This window comes from Nycticebus coucang, chromosome 8 (genome assembly GCF_027406575.1).
Source record: "Nycticebus coucang isolate mNycCou1 chromosome 8, mNycCou1.pri, whole genome shotgun sequence".
Lineage (NCBI taxonomy): Eukaryota > Metazoa > Chordata > Mammalia > Primates > Lorisidae > Nycticebus > Nycticebus coucang.
In genome coordinates, this window is record NC_069787.1 from 93,006,331 (window position 1) to 93,028,834 (window position 22,504).

Below are 22,504 nucleotides of genomic sequence, written 5' to 3' on the forward strand. Positions count from 1 at the left end.
GTTTTGTCTCCATTTATATTTGCAACATAGAGGAAAAGGACCAAGGAATTCTGTGAAAGGCACAAACTACCAAAGCTCAGAGGACAAGAAATTGATAACCTGAATAGTTACATTATCTCTTGAAGAAAGAAATTCCTGGCTAAAACCTCACATACAATTCCAGGCCCAGAGAGCTTTATTGATGAATTCTACCAAACATTAAAAAGATGAAAATGTATTAATTCTATACAAACTATTCGAGAGGGGAGGGGAGGGGAGGGGAGAGGAGGGGTGGGAGAGGAGAGGAGAGGATTCCCAGCTCATTTTATGTTACCATGACTTCAAGCCTAAAACTGGACAAAGACATTATAAGAAAACTACAGACCAACATTCCTCATGAAGATAGATGCAAAAACTCTCAATCAAAAACATGTATTAGGGCTTGGCGCCTGTAGCTCAGCAGCTAGAGCATCAGCCACATACACTGGAGCTGGCAAGTTCAAACCCAGCCAAGGCCTGCCAAACAATGACAACTACAACCAAAAACCAGCTGGGCATTGGTGGTGGGCACCTGTAGTCCCAGCTGCTTGGGAGAATGAGGAAAGAGAATCACTCAAGCCCAAGAGTTTGAGGTTGCTGTGAGCTGTGATGCTACACCACTCTATCGAGGGTGACACAGTGAACATAATGAGACTCTGTCTCAAAAAACCAAACAAACAAAAAAAACCCATGTATTAGCAAATCTGATGCAGGAATATGTAAAAACAGCAAATCTCTTTCAAAGGCTTCAATAACATTTAAATCCCGACCTGGGATGACACCAAAGATAAAAAGTGGCATCTGAGTCCAGTCTAAATTAAATTCTGATGTAAGCACAGACTTTTATGTATCTAACTTTACAATGCCACTCTTAAAGGAAAGACACAGCAGACATATTAATCTAGGATATTAAGAAGCAGAGTATATAATAGTTGAAACATCACAGAAGAAACTTTAGGGTTAAAAGCAATCTACAAACTCATGAACACACACTCAACTAAAGGGTAGTGGATTTATCTCCTCGGTTTCTAACAAAGAAATTTAGATAAAGAAGTTATCAGCCTATACTAAAACGCTAAGCTCAGTTTCTTTAATGTTTCTAAGATTATAATACAAAGGATAATCCCTCATCTATTTTCTGAACACATATATCCAGTTTGGCTTAAATATTTACCTTCAAGCTGGCTAGTATCTGAGCATGGTTTCTTCTTCGATTCTGAGTTCCCAGTTTTCTCATCAACATCCAAGAGAGGAATATAGTCTGTTTTTCCAACAGTTTCTCCCACAACATCATCAAAGGCCTCTGCCTCCAGTGTAGCAATAAAGTCCCGCTTTATTTCTCCTTCAATTTCTGGAGGTGGGTCTGTTAATGCATCCGCAAGACTGAGGTCAGCCATTTTCACCACTGCAACTGCCTGGTTAAGGGGAAAAAGATATTTCATATATGAGCACTGCAAAAGGAAAAACATTTCTAGAAATTTTTGTCCATTATTTCAAACAAAAAAAGCATCAAAATCTAAAATTTTAGAGCTAAAAAAGGCTCCCTCATTTGAAAAATAGAAAATTATAGCTCAGTATTACCCAAGGTAAGTCACTGCTAATCACTTCTGCTCACATTTCTGGAAGGTGGACAAAGCAAGTGCCTTTTTATCCTTTTTATTCATAAGAGTAATGAAGTGGGACATAACCACAAAAGGGGATCTACTTAACAAAATCAAATATTGGTTGTTTGTAACCTCACATTAATCTGATACAAATAGAAAAGAAAAAAAGAATAATGAAGTGGGAAAAAAATCAGTTTGTCCAAAGGTATAGCCAATAAAATTCAAACCAGTTCTTTTGATTTTAAGTCTCATACCCTTTGAATGATTTCCTATATCTTCGTTTCCAAATCACATACCAGAATAATTTTTTTTTTTTTTTTTTGTAGAGACAGAGTCTCACTTTATGGCCTTTGGTAGAGTGCCGTGGCCTCACACAGCTCACAGCAACCTCCAACTCCTGGGCTTAAGCGATTCTCTTGCCTCAGCCTCCCGAGTAGCTGGGACTACAGGCACCCGCCACAACGCCCGGCTATTTTTTGGTTGCAGTTTGGCCGGGGCCGGGTTTGAACCCGCCACCCTCGGTATATGGGGCCGGCGCCTTACCGACCGAGCCACAGGCGCAGCCCATACCAGAATAATTTTTAAAAGAATATACCAAGGCTTGGCCTATAGCTCAAGTGGTTAAGGTGCCAGCCACATACACCAGAGCTGGTGGGTTGGAATCCAGCCCAGGTCTGCCAAACAACGACAACTACGACCAAAAAATAGCCAGGAGTTGTGGTGGGTGCCTGCAGTCCCAGCTACTTGGGAGGCTGAGGCAAGAGAATTGCTTAAGCCCAGGAGTTGGAGGTTGCTGTGAGCCGTGGTGCCACAGCACTCTACCCAGGGCGACATCTGAGGCTCTGTCTCAAAAATAAATAAATAAAATAAAATAAAATACCAAAAACGGTCAGCTTAGAATATTTCCATGAAAGGCTCGGCACCCGTAGCTCAGTGGTTAGGGAGCTGGCCATATACACCAGGGCTGATGGGTTCTAATCCTGCCTGGGCCTGCTAAAACAACAATGACAATTATAACAACAACAACAACAACAAAAATTGCCAGGTATTGTGGTGGGCACCTGTAGTCCCAGGTACTTGGAAGGCTGAGGCAAGAGAATCACTTAAGCCCAAGACTTTGAGGTTGCTGTGAGCTATGACGCCATAGCACTCTACTGAGAGCAATATACTAAGACTTTGTCTCAAAAAAAAAAAAAAAAAAGAGTATTTCCATGAAAAAGGTTACATTACTGTCAAGCAAACGAAATCACCTTTCTTGACCAAAGATAGTATGGATCTTATCTTGGGCTAAGTACTGCTTCTTTACAAACCATTTGTGTACAGCCTTCTAAACCAAACTACAACACTTAGTGCCACTGGCTAAAAAAATACAGACATGTTGCCTGAATTAGCTAGGGGAGATGGTCCCTCTCTGTGGTCAGGTTATGTATATTATTGTGTTTTTTGTTTGTTTGTTTGTTTGTTTTTGAGACAGAGTCTCACTCTGTCACCATGAGTAGAGTGCCGTAGCATCCTAGCTCACAGCAACCTCAAACTCTTGGGCACACGTGATCCTCTTGCCTCAGCCTCCCAACTAGGTGAGATTACAGGCATCTGCCACAATGCCCAGCTATTTTTAGATATGAGGTCTTGCTCTAGCTTGAGCTGGTCTCAAACTCCTGAGCTCAGGCATCTACCCACTTTGGCCTTCCAGAGTGGTAGGATTACAGGCACAAGCCATTGCGCCAGACCGATATTATCATTTTTATAGAACACCAGGCTCTTAATTTTGAAACATAATCTAAAGGTAAGTATATTCTACTATACGCAAAAACATGGGTAAATAGCCTAGAAAATACAGAAATAATGTAATAAAAACAGCCAAAAGCTCTGCAATAAACTGAGTACCTAGTACACACAAAGCATAGTAGGAGATAAAGTATGCAACATACTAACTATCCCAGCTTCCAAAAAGTCAAATTTAATAGAAACTCCAAGAGACTTATAAGGATAAGTTGGCATATGAGCTATATTGCTGAGTAAATGTAAGTCAAACATCAATAGAGCAACTTTGCTGCATAGTGTAATGGCTACTTCCATTTTGCGCCTAGAAAATTATTCTTCTTTATCTTCCCCCACACAAACCAATCTTCTAACCACATGAAGTTAGGAACATTACTAGAGTTAAGCCAATCAGAAGACAGGAAGAAAATGGTATTGGAATAGGACCATTTCACAACTACACTCTGGGAGAAAGGCCCATAAGTGACAGCTGTCAAGTTAACGCTGGTTATCTTTCTAGGTCTAAGTGAGTGACTTTCCAATAAATTGTTCTTTTCTCTCTATTTCTGTTGCTCACAACTGAATTATCTCAACTAATACAATCTTTTTCCATCCCAAATTCAAAAAAGTGAACATTATGATTCAAACCATTTAATAGTCAGGCTTCTCTTTCAATGTATTCTCTGTTGTCTACCTCTTTCCAACAAATGTACTTAGGACAGGGAATATCTTCACTTTGGTCCACACATGCTCCCCTCCTCCCACTTATACTATCCTTCTGCGATACTGCTATGAAAGTCACAGGCCATATCCAGTCATTACTAAAATTTCTAATTTCCATAATAGGACCAAGCTGTGAGGCTAAAACATGCACAAAGCAAATACTTTCAGAACGCTGAAAAATCAGAAGCCATCCTATCCCCCAGTTCCCAAATCCAACACCCAAAAGGCTTTTGCTATATATTTCAATGGAGAAAGTGGGTAGTACAGAGACTTAAGAGTCAAGAGATTAAAACCTAACTAAATAAAACAAAGTACAGATGGGTTCCAGAAGCAGTATCTACAATGCAACTGCTTAGAAAGAAAAAAGATGGTACCTGTTCAACACAGGGAATGCCAGAGGTGGTTTGTCCATATATATCTACATGGGCTTGGTGAAATACTTATCACATGTTCTTTATATTGTATTAAAAAAAGTACCAAGATGTGAAAAGATATTAAATACTAAATTTATATAAGGTTCCAAATAAAATCTTTTCAAAAATTTTAATGATAAATTGAGCCTTCATCCACATACCTAACTTTTTGTTATCATCAGGTTTCCTATTTGAAATGGCTACCCTAATTCCTCATCAAGAACTTTAAATGGGGCAGCACCTGTGGCTCAGTGGTTAGGGTGCTGGCCCCATATACTGAGGGCGGCAAGTTTGAACCTGGCCCCAGCCAAACTGCAACAAAAAATAGCCGGGCACTGTGGTGGGCACCTATAGTCCCAGCTACTCAGCAGGCTGAGGGAAGAGAATCGCCTAAGCCCAGGAGTTGGAGGCTGCTATGAGCTGTGATGGCAATAAAATAGGACTCTGTTTCTTTAAAAAAAAAAAAAAAAGAACTTTAAATGATCTTTTCAAATTCCAGATGACAATCACAAAAAAAGGGTGGTAGAAAAAGCTTTTTCTTGGTGGCGCCTGTGGCTCAAAGGAGTAGGGCACCAACCCCATATGCCAGAGATGGTGGGTTCAAACCCAACCCTGGCCAAAAACTGAAAAAAAAAAAAAAAAAAAAAAAAAAGAAAAAGGTTTTTCTTAAAATATTATTCCTTATTTACTTATTTTTTTTTTAAATCTTTTTCATTTTTGAAATATTCTTCTTAAAACAAATGTGATATTGGGTGGCGCCTGTGGCTCAGTCGGTAAGGCGCCAGCCCCATATACGGATGGTGGCGGGTTCAAACCCGGCCCCGGCCGAACTGCAACAAAAAAATAGCCGGGTGTTGTGGCGGGCGCCTGTAGTCCCAGCTACTTGGGAGGCTGAGGTAAGAGAATTGCTTAAGCCCAGAAGTTGGAGGTTGCTGTGAGCTGTATGATGCCACGGCACTCTACCTAGGGCCATAAAGTGAAACTCCGTCTCTAAAAAAAACACAAATGTGATATTTAAATTTCCTGTAATTTTACTACTGAGTTCCTAAATCATCTAGTTTTCTTATCTAATATTTGAAAATATAATCCCTTGCTTTGAATATACAGTGATGTTACAGTACCAATTTTAATCAAATTGGACTTCCTAAGACAGTGGTTCTCAACCTTCTTAATGCCATGACCCTTTAATACAGTTCCTCATGTCGTGGTGACCCCCCAACCATAAAATTACTTTCATTGCTACTTCATAACTGTAATTTTGCTATTGTTATGAATCATAATGTAAATATCTGATATGTAGGATATGTTTAGGCGACGCTTATGAAAGGCTGTTCCACCTCCAAACGGGTTGTGACCCACAGGTTGAGAACCACTGCCCGAAGAGGAAATAAGAAATATCATGATTCATTTATAACTTTCCTTTTTCAAAGCTGAATTTTTGCTTTGAAGCCATAAATTCTGTTATTCTGTGTTTTATTAAGTTCATTTAGGTCTCAAAAATAGTAATTGGCTGGGTGCAGTAGGTCATACCTGTAATCTTAGCACTTTGGGAGTCTAAGATGGGAAGATCGCTTGGGGACAGGAGTTCAAAACCAGCCTGAGGACAAGCGAGACCCTATCTCTATAAAAAATAGAAAAATTAGGGCGGCACCTGTGGCTCAAGGAGTAGGGCGCCGGTCCCATATGCTGGAGGTGGCGGGTTCAAACCCATCCCCAGTCAAAAAAACACACACACACAAAAAAAAAATAGAAAAATTAGCCACACATGGTGGCACAAACCTGTAGTCCCAAGTACTAGAGAAGCTGAGGCATAAGGACTGCTCAAACACAGAAGTTTGAGGTGGCAGTAAGCTGTGACAATACCACTGCACTCTAGCCCAGAAGACAGAGCAAGACCCTATCTCAAAGAAAAAGAGCTATCTGGCTTTGCACTCGTAGCTCAATTGAGTAGGGCACCAGCCACATACACCACGGCTGGCACATTCGAGCCCAGCCTGGGCCTGTTAAACGACAATGACAATTCCAACCAAAAAAAAAAAGCCAGGTGTTGTGGCAGGCGCCTGCAGTCCCAGCTACTTGGGAAGCTGAGGCAAGAGAATCACTTAAGACCAAGAGTTTGAGGTTGCTATGAGTTGTGACGCCACAGAACTATACCAAGAACGACCTAGTGAGACTGTCTCAAAAAAAAAAGAAAACAAAAAGAAAAAAGAGCTATCAGTGCTTCCACAATCATTGCAACATTACTCAAAATAGCTAAGTAAACAACACACGTGTCTGTTGAGAAACGTATAGATAACAAAAATTGTGGTATACATATAAATAGGAGATCCTGACATTTGCAACAACATGGATGAACCTGGACATTATATTAAGTGAAATAAGCCCAACACAGAAAGATAACTACTCCATGACCTTACGTATATATGAAATCTTACAAAGTATAATACACAAAAACAGAGAGTAGAACTGTGGTTACCAGGAGTGGGAAGGTAGGGAAAAAATGGGAGTTACTGGTCAAGAAGAGGTACAAAGTTGAACAGCATGATCACTGATCACTATAGTGAATAATAATAGTATCATGTGAGGACACAACATTCATCCCTTTTTGCTCCCTTTCCCTCTGAAGGACACAAAAATAAGGTACCATTGTGGAAGCATAAAGCAGCCCTAACCAGACATAAATCTATCAGCATCTTATCCCTGGACTTCTCTGCTTCCTAAACTATGACATACGAATAAATTTCAATTGTTTATAAAATATCCAGTCTGAGGCTTTTTTTTCTTTACTTAATTGGAATCAAGACTGAGGTATTTTTTATAGCAGGCCAAATGGAGTGAGATGGAAATATTTTTAATTTCCCCAAACAATTAAGTAATAAAATCCTATCACAAATCACACATTAGGCTCAGTGCCCATAGCTCCATGGTTAGGGCGCCAGCCAAATACACTGGAGCTGGCAGGTTCAAACTGGACACAGGCCTACTAAACAATGACAACTGCAACCAAAAAATAGCCGAGTGTTGTGGCGGGCACCTGTAGTCCCAGCTACTTGGGAGGCTGAGGCAAGAGAATCGCTTATGCCCAAAAGTTTGAGGTTGCTGTGAGCTAAGATGTCACAGCACTCTACCAAGGGTGACTAAGTGAGACTGTCTCAAAAAAAGAAAAGGAAAAAAAAAAATTACACTTTACACTTTTACCAGTGTGGGGCTAGTGACAAAAACTGGCAGCTTTGTCGCCAAAGGGGGTTAACTGTAAGGACAGAAATCTGTGTCATGAAAGTCTGTTGTCTGAAGCAACTGCCATCTCACATTTACTGATTTCTACTACTTGAATTATTAATCCCACTACTAAATTCAGAATTCAGCAACTTTTCTTTTTTTGCCTTTTCTTTTTTTTTTTTTTTTTTTGAGAAAAGAGTCTCACTCAGTTGCCCAGGGGTTAAGTGATGCGGTATCACAGCTCATAACAACCTCAAACACTTGGGACTCAATTGATTCTCCTGCCTCAGCCTCCTGTACAACAGCCATCCTTAACAACAGACAGTAAAAGCCCAATAAATCTTACTTCACCCCAGAAATATACAGCAATGACTTTTATATAATACAATCTACTCAAAATTTTTACTAATTTAGGAATAAGGGGAAAAATTTTTTTAAAGTACATTTTTAATATCAATTATTAAAGTGCAGATTCTCAAGGGGCAGCTTTTTAACTAATGTAATCTTTGCCCCTCCCAAACCCTCACCAGTACAGACACACTCACAGACCACTTCCTGGGTTGCATGTGGTTCACGGAATATAACAGAGGCGTAAATTCAACCTAAAAAGGTAAAACTGACAGAAAATTAAATTTAAAAGTGGGAAGAAAGTCACTTGGCTATCAGTCCATCTAGCCAACGACCCAGCATCTGCATCTCAAGAGTTTAACCATTCTTTGCTTGTCACCACACATAAATAATTTGGGGGGGTGGGGAGGGGACAGAATCACACCATGTTGCCCTGGGTAGATTGCAGTAGAGTCATAGCTCACAGCAACCTCAAACTCTTGGACTTAATTCTCTTGCCTCAGCCTCCCAAGTAGTGGGGACTATAGGCACCCGCCACAACTCCTGGCTGTTTTTTTTTGTTGTTGTAGTTGTCATTGTTGTTTGGCAGGCCCTGGCTGGATTTGAACTCATTAGCTCTAGTGTGTGTGGCTGGCACCCTAACTGCTGAGCAATAGGCACCAAGCCCATAAATAGAATAATTTAAGAGTGCACACATACATACATTCACACACAAAGCCTACTTACAGAAAATGATCTTGTAAAGGCAATGCTAGTGTTATATGGGAAGTAAAAGTACTGGCATTTTAACAGAAAGCCCCAATTTTTTTTTTTTTTATTTTTTGAGACACAGTCTCACTATGTCGCCCTCGGTAGGTAGAATGCCATGGTGCCTCAGCTAAAAGCAACCTCCAACTCTTGGGCTTAAATGATTCTCTTGCCTCAGCCTCCCAAGCAGCTGGGACTACAGGTGCCCCACCACAACGCCCAGCTATTTTTTTTTGTTGCAGTTGTCCTTAAGCGCTCTATAGATTTGTTAAACTGGCTCTGCAAGTATTCCAGAATGAATTTTAATACATTCATATATGAATTTCAATTATAGAAACATTTGAAGTTAGTAACTATTCAGTTATGCTTCAAATGTTTAATTGTGTATTTATGCACAAAAGGATATGACACATTATTTTTCAAATCTGAATATTCAGGAAGATCAAAAAATACATCCTTGTGAATGAGAAATAGCTACTTTGAAAAAATTAGCTCTCATTGACCATTTATACTATTTCTCCTCTATCCAGATAGATAATAAAGTTAACTTTATCGTATTTGTGAGTGGGAGGCAAGAGAATTTGAAAGCTGGGTACAGAAGTTCCTATGCTTCACTGAAGTACTAGTTTAATCTGACTATCACTGTGGCCTTGAGTGAGTCACCTTCCGGGGCTGAGTTTCCTAATCTGTAAAATGAGAGTATTATATCAAATGATTCCTGAGGTTGGTTATTCTCTAAGCTACTTATAATTCATCACTTCAGGTAGCTATAAATAATCAAACTTCATCAGACCCCCAATATGAATATATATGACTACTTCATATATCAAGTACTCTCAATTATAACTGGGTGCACGTTATTATTAAAATACAAAAGCTTTTCTGGCAAAGAGAAAGTCTGAAAACAAACTCACCAGTGCAAGGTACTCTGCTTAAGCCAATCTGTCTGGAGCTTAAGATACTCCACCCAGTCCTGGCTAACAGCAAAGGAGACTTGATACTGCTGTGCCAGAAAATAAGCCCATATTATTTAACCAGGCACCAATTTTCAAGCATACCACATTGGACATCTGATCTTTTATTCTGACCATATACCTGAAGTGAACTAACTGGTGGGAAGGGTTTTGAAAATAGTTAAACTAAGGCAGGAGGAAACTACATAGCATGATGATGATGAAGAATACAACAGAATCTTGGTTACTTAATTCCCATCTTGCTATTAATAGATATGCGCTCATAAACATTAAGTAAGAATATATGTTGAGGTCACAAGTACTTTCTCTGTTGTATGCTTTAAATCAGGGGTCCTCAAACTTTTTAAACAGGGGGCCAGTTCACTGTCCCTCAGACCGCTAGAGGGCCGGAGTATAGTTTAAAAAGAAAAACTATGACCAAATTCCTATGCACACTGCACATATCTTATTTTGAAGTAAAAAAAACAAAACAGGAATAAATACAATCACACCGTCTCATGTGGCCCGCGGGCCGCAGTTTGAGGACCCCTGGTTTAAATAGTTCACATACAAACTCTGGAATTATTGAACTAAAATACTTTACAGGTCTATACAGATTAAGTGACATTCATATCTAACTTAAATATATACAAATTTTGGCAACATTTTAAGGGAAGTCCTCTAAGGGAATTTTAGGTCAGTCTCGTCCATAGCCACTCATTTGGGGTCTATGCTCATTTTGTCTGATGAGAAATTAGCAATCTAGTTTACAAATGGTCTGTTGCTGCCTCTGTCCTCTCCTGTTTACCCCTGAAAGGTGTTGCTATGAAGCTAAAATGGAGAAGAAAACTCAAGAAAAGCAAGAACGAAGCCTAACTCCTACCATCATACTCGCTTTTCCTAACCAGGGTAATATTTTCATTTCACACTGTCAAATTAGCCAAATTTCTACCAAGATTTGTTTGCAGAAGCACCATTCTCTTTATTAAGTATAGAATCCTGGGTGGTGCCTGTGGCTCAGTGAGTAGGGCGCCAGCCCCATATACTGAGGGTAGTGGATTCAAACCCAGCCCGGCCAAACTCCAACACACCAACCAACAAAACAAAATAGCTGTGTGTTGTGGTGGGCACCTGTAGTCCCAGCTACTCAGGAAGCTGAGGCAAGAGAATCGCCTAACCCCAGGAGTTGAAGGTTGCTGTGAGCTGTGATAACATAGCACTCCACCGAGGGTGACAAAGTAAGACTCTGTCTCTAAAAAAAAAAAAAGTATAGAATCCTATTTCTAATTAACAAATAGATGAAAGGACACACACCCCTGGAAGGACCATTGTTCATATCTTTGAAGATGTCTGAGTTGTTTCTGTGAAGAGGGAGAGACATAATTTAGCAACATCAAAATTTCACATATAGAAAAGATATCGAAGTAGGGAAAGGATATACAGGTCCAGGGGCCCTCAGAAGTGAAAGAGTTATTTAATACAATGTCACAGACAAGCTCTGATATCTTTCAAAATAATGCCTCCCATCAGTTTTAGGAGAAAAAAATAAAACTTTCTCCTCAATTACTTGAATTAACTTAGAAGGTAAAGTTATCATTTACAACATTGCTTCTCTGAGACAAATACATTATGAGTTCTAATCAACCAATTTAATAAATAAACCATTAATAATTATAAAAGGTAAGAGACTGCTCAGAAGGCTCACTTAAATTTTCACTATACTTGATATACTGTCTTGTTATAGACATAAAAAAGACAAAAAACTATAAAGAATATCTGGGCCTAGTATTTTCTTTCATACTTTTTTTTGGCATGACTGATTTAAATGACAAGAGAATTCTAAAGCTAACACTAAGCTGCTATCCTAGGACGTTAGTGAGAATGGTGTGGCCAAAATACAGAGCTTGTTCCTCAGGCTTGTAAAGAACCCAGCATCACAGCATGTGCTAGAAATAACTTACAGTCCTTAGATGGTCAGAAGTATAGCCTGCTTCATAATAATTTCATATTCAACATCAGATTTTTTCAGTTTATCTAGCAAGCTTTCAGTTACTAAACAGTAACTTTGTTTTTAACGAATCTTTCAGAGGCCTATCATAAAGCTGAACCTTACTTGTCTGGTGTCTGCACTCTTCTTTTTAAAATATTTAACAAGAAAACCTTGACTTATACTTTCAATCAAAGTGCTATGTCATTCAAAGTAAAACTAAATCTTTAGCAAGGATCGCTGGAGGAACTGACTACCACAGGTATATGTGATCCCTGAGGCAAGTCAGAATTTCTCCTGCTTCTCCTGAAAACAAGTTTTGCAAATGATAACAAACAACTCAGGAAGATCTTAACTACCCTGAGCAATAACCTCCAAGCCCCCACAGAATATATTAATTTTCCACCCCAACTGCCTCCCTACACACTTCAAGGACAACAGCTGGACTATTACTAACTATAGAATTTCCAAGTTTGGCAGAATTCTGTTTGTAACCACTATGGGATTAGCATTAGGAGAGAGCCCTTGATTACTAGAAAAGCTGAGGCTATCACACAGCTACACTCCTATGTAAAAGAGCACACTGATACAGGTTAAAAGAAGTCACATTTAAAAAAAAAAAAAAGAAGTCACATTTTACTTCCACGTAGTCCCTAAACACAGTTCCTTTTCCCTCTGCTATATTAAGGAGCCCTGTCCTCTAAATATAAAAAATACTGTATACATGTGCACAGACATACTCACATACAGCCTAGCTTGCTTACTTACAAGAACAATCCAGGCAGCTGTGTTGAGACCAGACTGAATCCATTTTGCATTTATAAACAGGCACCTGCCTGCCACATTTCTATCCACCTGGATTTCAATCCATTTTTCCAGGAAGAATAAACCACACTAGATTCCTCCCTCTGTTAGCCATGTGATAAAGATAGCCATGTCTGCTGAATTCTGTTTACATAGGCCAAAATAAGAGATGACAATGACACAGCACTTACAATTCTGATATAGCTATCCTTAACAGTGATCTCAATATTAAAGAGTGAATCTTAAAACTATTCTTAATAATAATGGGCTGTGCCCGTAGCTCTGTGGGTAAGGTGCCGGGTACATACACTGAGGCTGGAGGGTTCAAACCTGGCCAGCTAAAAACAATGACAACTGCAACGATAACAAAAAAAAACAGCTGGGCATTGTGATGGGTGCCACAAATACATAAAAAATATATATATTTTTTAATTGAGACAGAGTCTCACTATGTCCCCCTACGTAGAGTGCTGTGATGTCACAGCTCACAGCAATCTCAAACTCTTGGGCTTAAGTGATTCTCTTGCCTCTGCCTCCCAAGTAGCTGGGACTACAGGCGCCCGCCATAACACCCAGCTATTTTTTGTTGCAGTTGTCATTGTTGTTTGGCAGGCCCAGGCTGGATTCGAACCCGCCAGTTCCTCTGTATGTGGCTGCCACCCTAGCTGCTGAACTACACACACTGAGCCATACATATATATGTATTTGTAGACAGAGTCTCACTCCGTGCCCTGGGTTGAGTGCCATGGCATCATAGCTCCCAACTCCCAGCAAGTAGCTGGGACTATAGGCCCTTGCCACTATACCCAGCTAATTTTTCTATTTTTAGTAGAGACAGATATTCACCCTTGTCCAGGCTAGTCTCAAACTCCAGAGTTTAAGCAATATGCCCGATTCAGCCTCCTGGAGTGCTAGGATTACAGGTGTGAGCCAATTCAAAAATTATTTTTATCCGCTTATGGTATCTAAAGGCTTTTTTAAAGGCACCAATTCAGGCCAATGGTGACTCATACCTATAATCCTAGCACACTGGGAGGCTAAGGCAAGAGGATTCTGAACCCAGGTGTTTGATACTGCTGTGAGCTAGGCTGATGCCCCAGCAATCTAGCTTGGGTAACAGAGCAAGATTCTGTCTAAAAAAAAAAAAAGGAAGGGGCGGCACCTGTGGCTCAGTCGGTAAGGCGCCGGCCCCACATACCAAGGGTGGCGGGTTCAAACGCGGCCCCGGCCAAACTGCAACCAAAAAATAGCTGGGCGTTGTGGCGGGCGCCTGTGGTCCCAGCTACTCGGGAGGCTGAGGCAAGAGAATCGCTTAAGCCCAGGAGTTGGAGGTTGCTGTGAGCTGTGTGTGGCCACAGCACTCTACTGAGGGCCATAAAATGAGACTCTGTCTCTACAAAAAAAAAAAAAAAAAAAGGAAGAAGAAGTCTTGAAATCAAAAGTCCACATCAACTACCTATCATCTTTTCTGTGATCCTCTTTTAGAATCTGTTCTCCTGGGCAGCACCCGTGACTCAGTAAGTAGGGTGCCAGCCCCATATACCAAGGTTGGTAGGTTCCAACCTCGCCTAAGCCTAAGAGCTGGAGGTTGCTGTGAGCTGTGATGCCACAGCACTCTACCGAGGGTGATAAAGTGAGACTCTGTCTCTAAAAAAAAAAGAAAAGGAATGGAAAAAAAAAATTATTCTTTGCATCTTCTCGGACCATCATGGAATAAAAGTTGAACTCAGTAACAACAGGAATCTGCATACTCATACAAAAACATGGAAACTAAATAACCTTATGCTGAATGATAGCTGGGTCATAGACAAGATTAAGAAGGAAATTACCAAATTTTTGGAACAAAACGATAATGAAGACACAAATTATCAGAACCTCTCGGATACCGGAAAGGCACTCCTAAGAGGGAAATTTATAGCACTGCAAGCCTTCCTCAAAAAAAAAAAAAAAAAAAAAAAAAAAAAAACAGAAAGAGGGCGGCGCCTGTGGCTCAGTTGGTAAGGCACCGGCCCCATATACCGAGGGTGGCGGGTTCAAACCCGGCCCCGGCTGAACTGCAACCAAAAAATAGCTGGGCGTTGTGGCGGGCGCCTGTAGTCCCAGCTGCTTGGGAGGCTGAGGCAAGAGAATCGCTTAAGCCCAGGAGTTGGAGGTTGCTGTGAGCTGTGTGATGCCATGGCACTCTACCGAGGGCCATAAAGTGAGACTGTCTCTACAAAAAAAAAAAAAACAGAAAGAGAGGCTAAGTTAACAACTTAATGGGACTTCTCAAGCAACTAGAAAAGGAAGAACATTCCAATCCCAAACCCAACAGAAGAAAAGAAATAACCAGAATTGGAGCAGAATTAAATGAAATTGAAAACAAAAGGATTATACAACAGATCAATAAATCTAAAAGTTGGTTTTTGGAAAAGGTCAATAAAATAACCTTTGGCTAACCTAACCATGAATAAAAGAGTAAAATCTCTAATTTCATCAATCAGAAATGGTAATGATGAAATAACAAAAGACTCCTCAGAAATTAAAAAAATCCTTAATGAATATTACAAGAAACTCTATTCTCAGAAATATGAAAATCTTAAGGAAACTGACCAATACATGGAAGCACGCCACCTTCCTAGACTTAGCTAGACTTAGCCAGAATGAAGTGGAAATGTTGAACAGGCCTATATCAAGTACTGAAATAGCATCAACTATACAAAATCTCCCTAAGAAGAAAAGCCTGGGACCAGATGGCTTCACATGAGAATTCTACCAAACCTTTAATAACCTTTTCCAAAATATAGAAAAAGAAGGAATACTACCCAACACATTCTATGAAGCAAATATCACCTTGATCCCCAAACCAGGAAAATACCCAACAAGATAAGAAAATTATAGACCAATATCACTAATGAATATTGATGCAAAAATATTCAACAAAATCCTAGCAAACAGAATCCCGCAACACATCAAACAAATTATACACCATGACTAAGTGAGTTTTATCCCAGGATCTCAAAGCTGGTTCAATATACGAAAAATCTATAAATAAAATTCATCACATAAACAAAATAAAAACAAAGACCATATGATTCTCTCAATTGATGCAGAAAAAGCTTTTGATAATATCCAGCATCCTTTCATGATCAGAACACTTAAGAAAATTGGTATGGAAGGGTCATTTTTTAACCTGATAGAGGCCATCTACAGCAAACCCACATCCAGTATCGTATTGAATGGAGTTAAATTGAAATCATTTCCATTCAGATCAGGAACCAGGCAAGGTTGCCCATTGTGTCCACTGCTTTTTAACATTGTAATGGAAGTCTTAGCCACCACAATTAGGCAAGAAAAAGCAATCAAGCATATCCCATATAGGGTCAGAGGAGATCAAACTTTCATTCTTCGCAGATGACATGATTGTGTATCTGGAAAACACCAGGGATTCTACTACAAAACTTAGAAGTGATCAAGGTATACAGCAGCGCCTCAGGTTACAAAATCAACACTCATAAATCTGTAGCCTTTATATATACCAACAATAGTGAAGCTGAAGAAATAGTCAAGGACTCTATTTCTTTCACAGGAGTGCCAAAGAAGATGAAATACTTGGGAGTTTACCTAATGAAGGACATGAAAGATCTCTATAAAGAGAACTATGAAACTAAGAAAAGATGGAAAAACATACCATGCTCATGGCTGGAAAGAATCAACATTGTTAAAATGTTCTTATTACCCAAATCAATATACAATTTTAATTCAATCCCTATTAAAGCTCCACTGTCATACTTTAAAGATCTCAAAAAAATAATACTTTGTTTTATATAGAATCAGAAAAAACCTTGAATAGCCAAGACATTACTCAGAAATAGAAACAAAGCAGGAGGAATCATGCTACCAAACCTCAGACTATACTATAAATCGATAGTGATCAAAACAGCATTATACTGACACAAAAACAGAGAGGTAGATGTATGGAACAGAATAGAGAACCAAGAGATGAACCCAGCTACTTACTGGTATTTGATCTTCAATAAGTCAATTAGAAACATTCAATGGGAAAAAGATTCCCTATTTAACAAATGGTGCTGGGTGAACTGGCTGGCGACCTGCAGAAGACTGAAACTGGACCCACACCTTTCACCATTAACTAAGATAAGACTCTCACTAGATTAAAGATTTACACTTAAGACACGAAACAATAAAAATACTAGAAGAAAGTGCAGGGAAAACTCTTGAAGAAATTGGCCTGGGAGAATATTTTATGAGGAGCCCCCACCCCCATATGGGGCAATTGAAGCAACACCAAAAATACATTACTGGGATCTGATCAAACTAAAAAGCTTCTGCACAGCCAAGAGCACAATAAGTAAAGCAAGCAGACAGCCCTCAGAATGGGAGAAGATATTTGCAGGTTATGTCTCTGACAAAGGTTTAATAACCTTTGTTATTTTACAAGAATATTAGAGAACTCAAACGTATTAGCAAGAAAAGAACAAGTGATCCCATCTCAGAGTGGGCAAGGGACTTGAAGAGAAACTTCTCTGAAGAAGACAGGCACATGGCCTACAGACACATGAAAAAATGCTTATCCTTAATCATCAGAGAAATGCAAATCAAAACCATTTTGAGATATCATCTAACTCCAGTAAGATTAACCCACATCACAAAAGCCTAAAACTAGAGATGTTGGCGTGGATGTGCAGAAAAGTGAACACTTCTGCACTGGTGGTGGGAATGCAAACTAATACCTTCCTTTTGGAAAGATGTTTGGAGATCACTTAGGGATCTAAAAATAGACCTGCCATTCAATCCTTCAATTCCTTTACTAAGTATATATCCAGAAGACCAAAAATCACTTTATATCAAAGATATTTGCACTAGAATGTTTATTGCAGCCCAATTCATAATTGCTAAGTCATGGAAGCAGCCCCAAGTACCCTTCGACTCACAAATGGATCAATAAATTATGGTATATGTACACCATGGAATATTATGCAGCCTTAAAAAATAAAAAAGATGGAGACTTTATCTCTTTCATGTTTATGTAGATAGAGCTGGAACATATTATTCTTAGCAAAGTATTTCAAGAATGGAATGCACTTGGGCGGCGCCTCTGGCTCAGCGGGTAGGGCGCCGGTCCCATATGCTGGAGGTTGGCGGGTTCAAACCCAGCCCCAGCCAAAAAAAAAAAGAATGGAATGCACTCAGCCATACTATGAAACCAATTTATAGCTTTCTTATGAAAGCTATAACACAATTATAGCCCAAGAAGAAGGGGAAAGGAGAGAGGGAGAGGACGAGAGGAGAGGGGAGGAGAGAAAATAGGGAGAGGGAGGGTAATTGGTGGGACCACATCTACAGTGCATTTCACAAGGGTACGTGTTAAACTTACTAAGTGTAGAATATAAATGTCTTAACACACTAAGAAAATGTGGTGAAGGCTATGTTAACCAGTTTGATGAAAATATTTCGAATTGTATATAAAACCAGCACATTGTATCCCATGATTGCATTAATGTACACAGCTATGATTTAATTAAAAAATAAAAATAAAAGCAGTAGCTGAGGGCAGCGCCTGTGGCTCAGTGGGTAGGGCATCAGCCCCATACACTGAGGGTGGCAGATTCGAAGCCGGCCCCGGCCAAACTGCAACAAAAAATAGCCGGGCCTTGTGGCAGGCGTTGTGGGAGGCTGAGGCAAGAGAATTGCCTAAGCCCAGAAGTTGAAGGTTGCTGTGAGCTGTAACACCATGGCACTCTACCCAGGGCGATAAAGTGAGACTCTGTCTCTTAAAAAAAATAAAAATAAAAAAACAGCAGCTGAAATCAACTGAAAGACTTTTGTTGACTCTTAAGTGGGCAGAAGGCAATGAGAATGTTGCCTTCTCATTGGAATGTCTTTCTCTATTGGTCTAAAAGTCTACATTTACTGACCTTTAAAAGACAGTATAAGGTCTGTCTGTTCTCCTTTCTGCTAGTGGGATGACAGACTGAACATGGGTGGATAATGACTTCGTGGCTCTGATGTTGGCTGTGTTCAATGTTCTATTGTTATTTCTTACACAAGCACTCGAAAATTTTTGCAGTTGATGTGTTTTAGTCATTCAAAACTAAGCAAAGCATAATGATATAAAAGAGAAGTTTAAACCTCAAACAAACTACAAAACAGGCTCAGCGCCTGAAGCTCATGCAGCTAGGGCACCAGCCACATACACGGGAGCTGACAGGTTCAAATCCAGCCCAGGCCACCAAACAACAATGACAACTACAACTTAAAAATAGACGGGCTCTGTTGCAGGCGCCTGTAGTCCCAGCTACTGGCTGAGGCAAGAGAATTGCTTAAGCCCAAGAATTTGAAGTTGCTGTGAGCTGTGACGCCCCAGCACTCTACCCAGGGCGATAGCTTGAGATTCTATCTCAAAAAAAAAAAAAAAAAAAAAACTATAAAAGAAAAAAACATGACATGATTATCCGGGGTAGGGTAGCTCACCTAAATATAGCCAGCACCAAAGAGCTGCTTTGACTTACTAAATTCCTTCCAAAAAATCTGAGTAATCAAAAGTACAAAAACCAATGAACAGTAGGACAAAGATTTTGGTGGTGAATATAGAATCAAAAAATATACAAACCAAAAAGGACAGTGGCAGAGATGGCAATCCTGCTTCTTCTTTTTGGGTACTGAGAAATACAGTATTTCCTACCTCTTTTCAAGTTAAAGTTAAGACCATGTGACTGGATTCTAGTCAATGCAATGTCAGCTAAACAAATAGGCTTTACTATAAAACATTTTAAGAGATTCTCCTTGCTGGCACTCTTTGCTATCAACCAACTAAATACAAAGAATCCATCAGAATACTGAGCAGGAAGGAGTTAAAATTCCTCAATCACATGAAGGACACAGGCCAAACACTTAAGTCTATGATGTGAGCAGGAAATAAACCATTATTTTGTACAGCCACTGAAATGCCAGATATGGTAAAGCCAATAGTATTAACTATCCTAAGACAAAGATCTTACATATCTGACACCCTCATTTTACAAATAAGAAAACTAATGAACAAAGAAAGTGCTTTCCAAAAATTATACTAGTTGGTAGGAGAACCAAATCTTCTAACTTTCTATTCAGGGACTTTTACACAGTAAATGATTTCTATGCTACATTTAGGACTAAAAATTATTATCCCAACTTGTTCCAAGACCACAAAAAGGAAGCAAGATAGTTTCTCATATAAAATTCTGCCATAGGGTAGCGCCTATGGTTCAATGGGTAGGGCGCCAGCCCCATATATGGAGGGTGGTGGTTTCAAACCCGACCCCAGCCAAACTGCAAAAAAAAATAGCCAAGCCTTGTGGCAGGCACACGTCCCAGCTTAGACTATAGAGGCTGAGGAAAGAGAATTGCCTAAGCCCAGGATTTGGAGGTTGCTGTGAGCTGTGTGACACCACAGCACTCTACCAAGGGCAATAAAGTAAGACTCTGTCTCTACAAAAAAAAAAAAAGAATTCTGCCTTAAATTTCAACAAAAATGCTGTGAACATCTGAGATGTCCTTCTCAAATATTTTAATTGATACTGGCTCTCCCATTCTGACTTTCATAGGTTAAAATATAGTTTAAATTACTAAAAATTTTGTAAGCAACAACAAACTAGTAACTTACATAAAACTTTACTTTGTTATGGTATTATTCTCCTTATAGTCGGAGAAAATTTAGAAAATATTATACTATATAAATAATCATGGGAAGATAGTTTGTGATGTCATCCATTTCCATGAAGACTTCCAAGGGTAGGGCAGTGCCTGTGGCTCAAAGGAGTAGGGCACCGGCCGCATATGCTGGAGGTGGCGGGTTCAAGCCCAGCCCCGGCCAAAAAAACCACACACACACACACACACACAAAAAGAGATTCTCTTGCCTCAGCCTCCCAAGTAGCTGGGTCTACAGATGCCAGCCACAGTGCCTGGCTACTTTTAGAGATGGGGGTCTCACTCTTGCTCAGGCTGATCTTGAACTTGTGAGCAATTCACCCCCCTCAGCCTTCCAGAGTGCTGGGATTACAGGCATGAGCCACCGCGCCCAGCCTCCCATTTAAAAGAAAAAAACAATATGTTGACTTAGAGCCTCTTCAACTGTTGTCATTAGATCTGAAAAGTAAAATCTATACATCTGAAGAGAAATATCTTTTATACATACTCTTCTGATTACTTACAGCCATGTATTATCTATAAAGAAACAACATATACAATTTTCCTTAATGATTATATGGGATTCAGAATTAATGACTATTTGGCCAACTGATTTGGCAAAAATTGTTTCAATTACTATGTAAGCATAAAGGATGCTTGTCTACTCCATCAGTTTCTGCTTGATAAAGGATTGTTTGCTTTGCCAGATTCGAAGAGGCTTAAATTGCTTGTAAACAGACATTCCCATGACAGACTACATCATAAATGCTTATATCACACTCAAATACAAAGGGTTCTCTAAAAAAATTGGCATTCAAAATATACAAAATAAGAATTTAAACTGACCTTTAGGATAGAGGTATGATTCTTATTAAATCACAATTATATCACAACGCTTTATTCCAAAGATAATGCCAAGAACCAAATCTATATATAAATACATTTTTTTGAGACACAGTCTCACTGTTGCCCCAGGCTAGAGTGCTGTGGGGTTTACTCTAGCAACCTCAAGCAATTCCTCCTGCCTCAGTCTTCCAAGTAGTTGGGACTATAGGCACCCACCAACACCACACAGCTAATTAATTGTTCTAATTTTTGGTAGAGATGGGGGTCTTGCTCTTGCTGAGGCTAGTCTCAACTCCTGACCTGAAATGATCCTCATGCCTTGGCACTTGATCCAGAGTGCTAGGATTAAAGGAGTGAGCCACCAAGCCTGGTCCAAATGAATAATATTTTCACAAAAATGCTACAGCTCACCTATGTATATTAAGTAAATCATTAACTTATATCCTTAAAATATATTTAAAAATTTATTTCTCTTATCTTTAAGATATTTCTAGAGGAATCTAAATCTTCCTATAAAACTACCTGCTTGATAAAAAGCAATCTGAAGTCAAAGGAGGAAGTTAACCGTGTTTACTTATCTCTGTAGACTGAATTCCAGAAAATAGCTTTTCAGATTTCAGTTTTGCTATTAGCATAGAGTAAGTCATTCTGTAATTTGTACAGGTAACTTTAAGCAATGAACTTCAAATATATCACAATTAGCCCAAGAGTTTGAGGTTGCTGTGAGCTATGACACCATAGCACTCTACCAACAGTGACAAAGTGACACTGTCTCAAAAAAAAAAAAAAAAGAAAAGAAAAAAAGGGCGGCGCCTGTGGCTCGGTGGGTAGGACACCGGACCCATATACTGAGGGTGGCGGGTTCAAACCTGACCCCAGCCAAACTGCAACGAAAAAATAGCTGGGCGTTGTGGTGGGTGCCTGTAGTCCCAGCTACTCGGGAGGCTGAGGCAAGAGAAACACCTAAGACCGGCTCAGCGCCTATGGCTTAAGCAGCTAAGGCGTCAGCCACATACCCCTGAGCTGGAGGGCTGGAATCCAGCTGGGCCCACCAAACAACAATGACGGCTGCAACCAAAAAAAAAGAGCCGGGCATTATGGTGGTGCCTGCTACTTGGGAGGTGAAGGCAGGAGAATCGCTTGAGCCTAGGAGTTGGAGGTTGCTGTGAGCTGTGATGCCATCGCACTCTACCCAGGGCGACAGGTTGAGGCTCTGTCTCAAAAAAACAAAAAAAGAGAAACACCTAAGACCAAGAGCTGGAGGTGACACAACGACACTCTATAGAGAGCAACAAAGTGAGACTCTGTCTCAAAAAAAAAAAAAAAAAAAAAAAAATTTTCTAAATTAGAGAAGCTCTAATCCAAATGTAGAAAAGCTACTCAGTTTTCAATTAATTCATTACACATCACAAT

At 39.7% G+C, this 22,504-nt stretch overlaps 1 protein-coding gene across 25 annotated transcripts in view; it reads right to left on the reverse strand.

Moving 5' to 3' along the window:
• MAP4 (microtubule associated protein 4) overlaps positions 1-22,504 on the reverse strand; it is a 206,821-nt gene that overhangs the window by 143,435 nt on the left and 40,882 nt on the right. For 24 of the 25 annotated variants that reach the window (XM_053600474.1, XM_053600481.1, XM_053600477.1 and 21 more), the window contains exon 2: positions 1,193-1,433. In XM_053600474.1, the coding sequence (XP_053456449.1) occupies positions 1,193-1,415 (223 nt within the window). In that variant the 5' untranslated portion in view covers positions 1,416-1,433. Of the gene's footprint in view, positions 1-1,192; positions 1,434-12,541; positions 12,633-22,504 lie in introns of those variants that run through there. The other variant, XM_053600473.1, reaches the window with a different exon arrangement.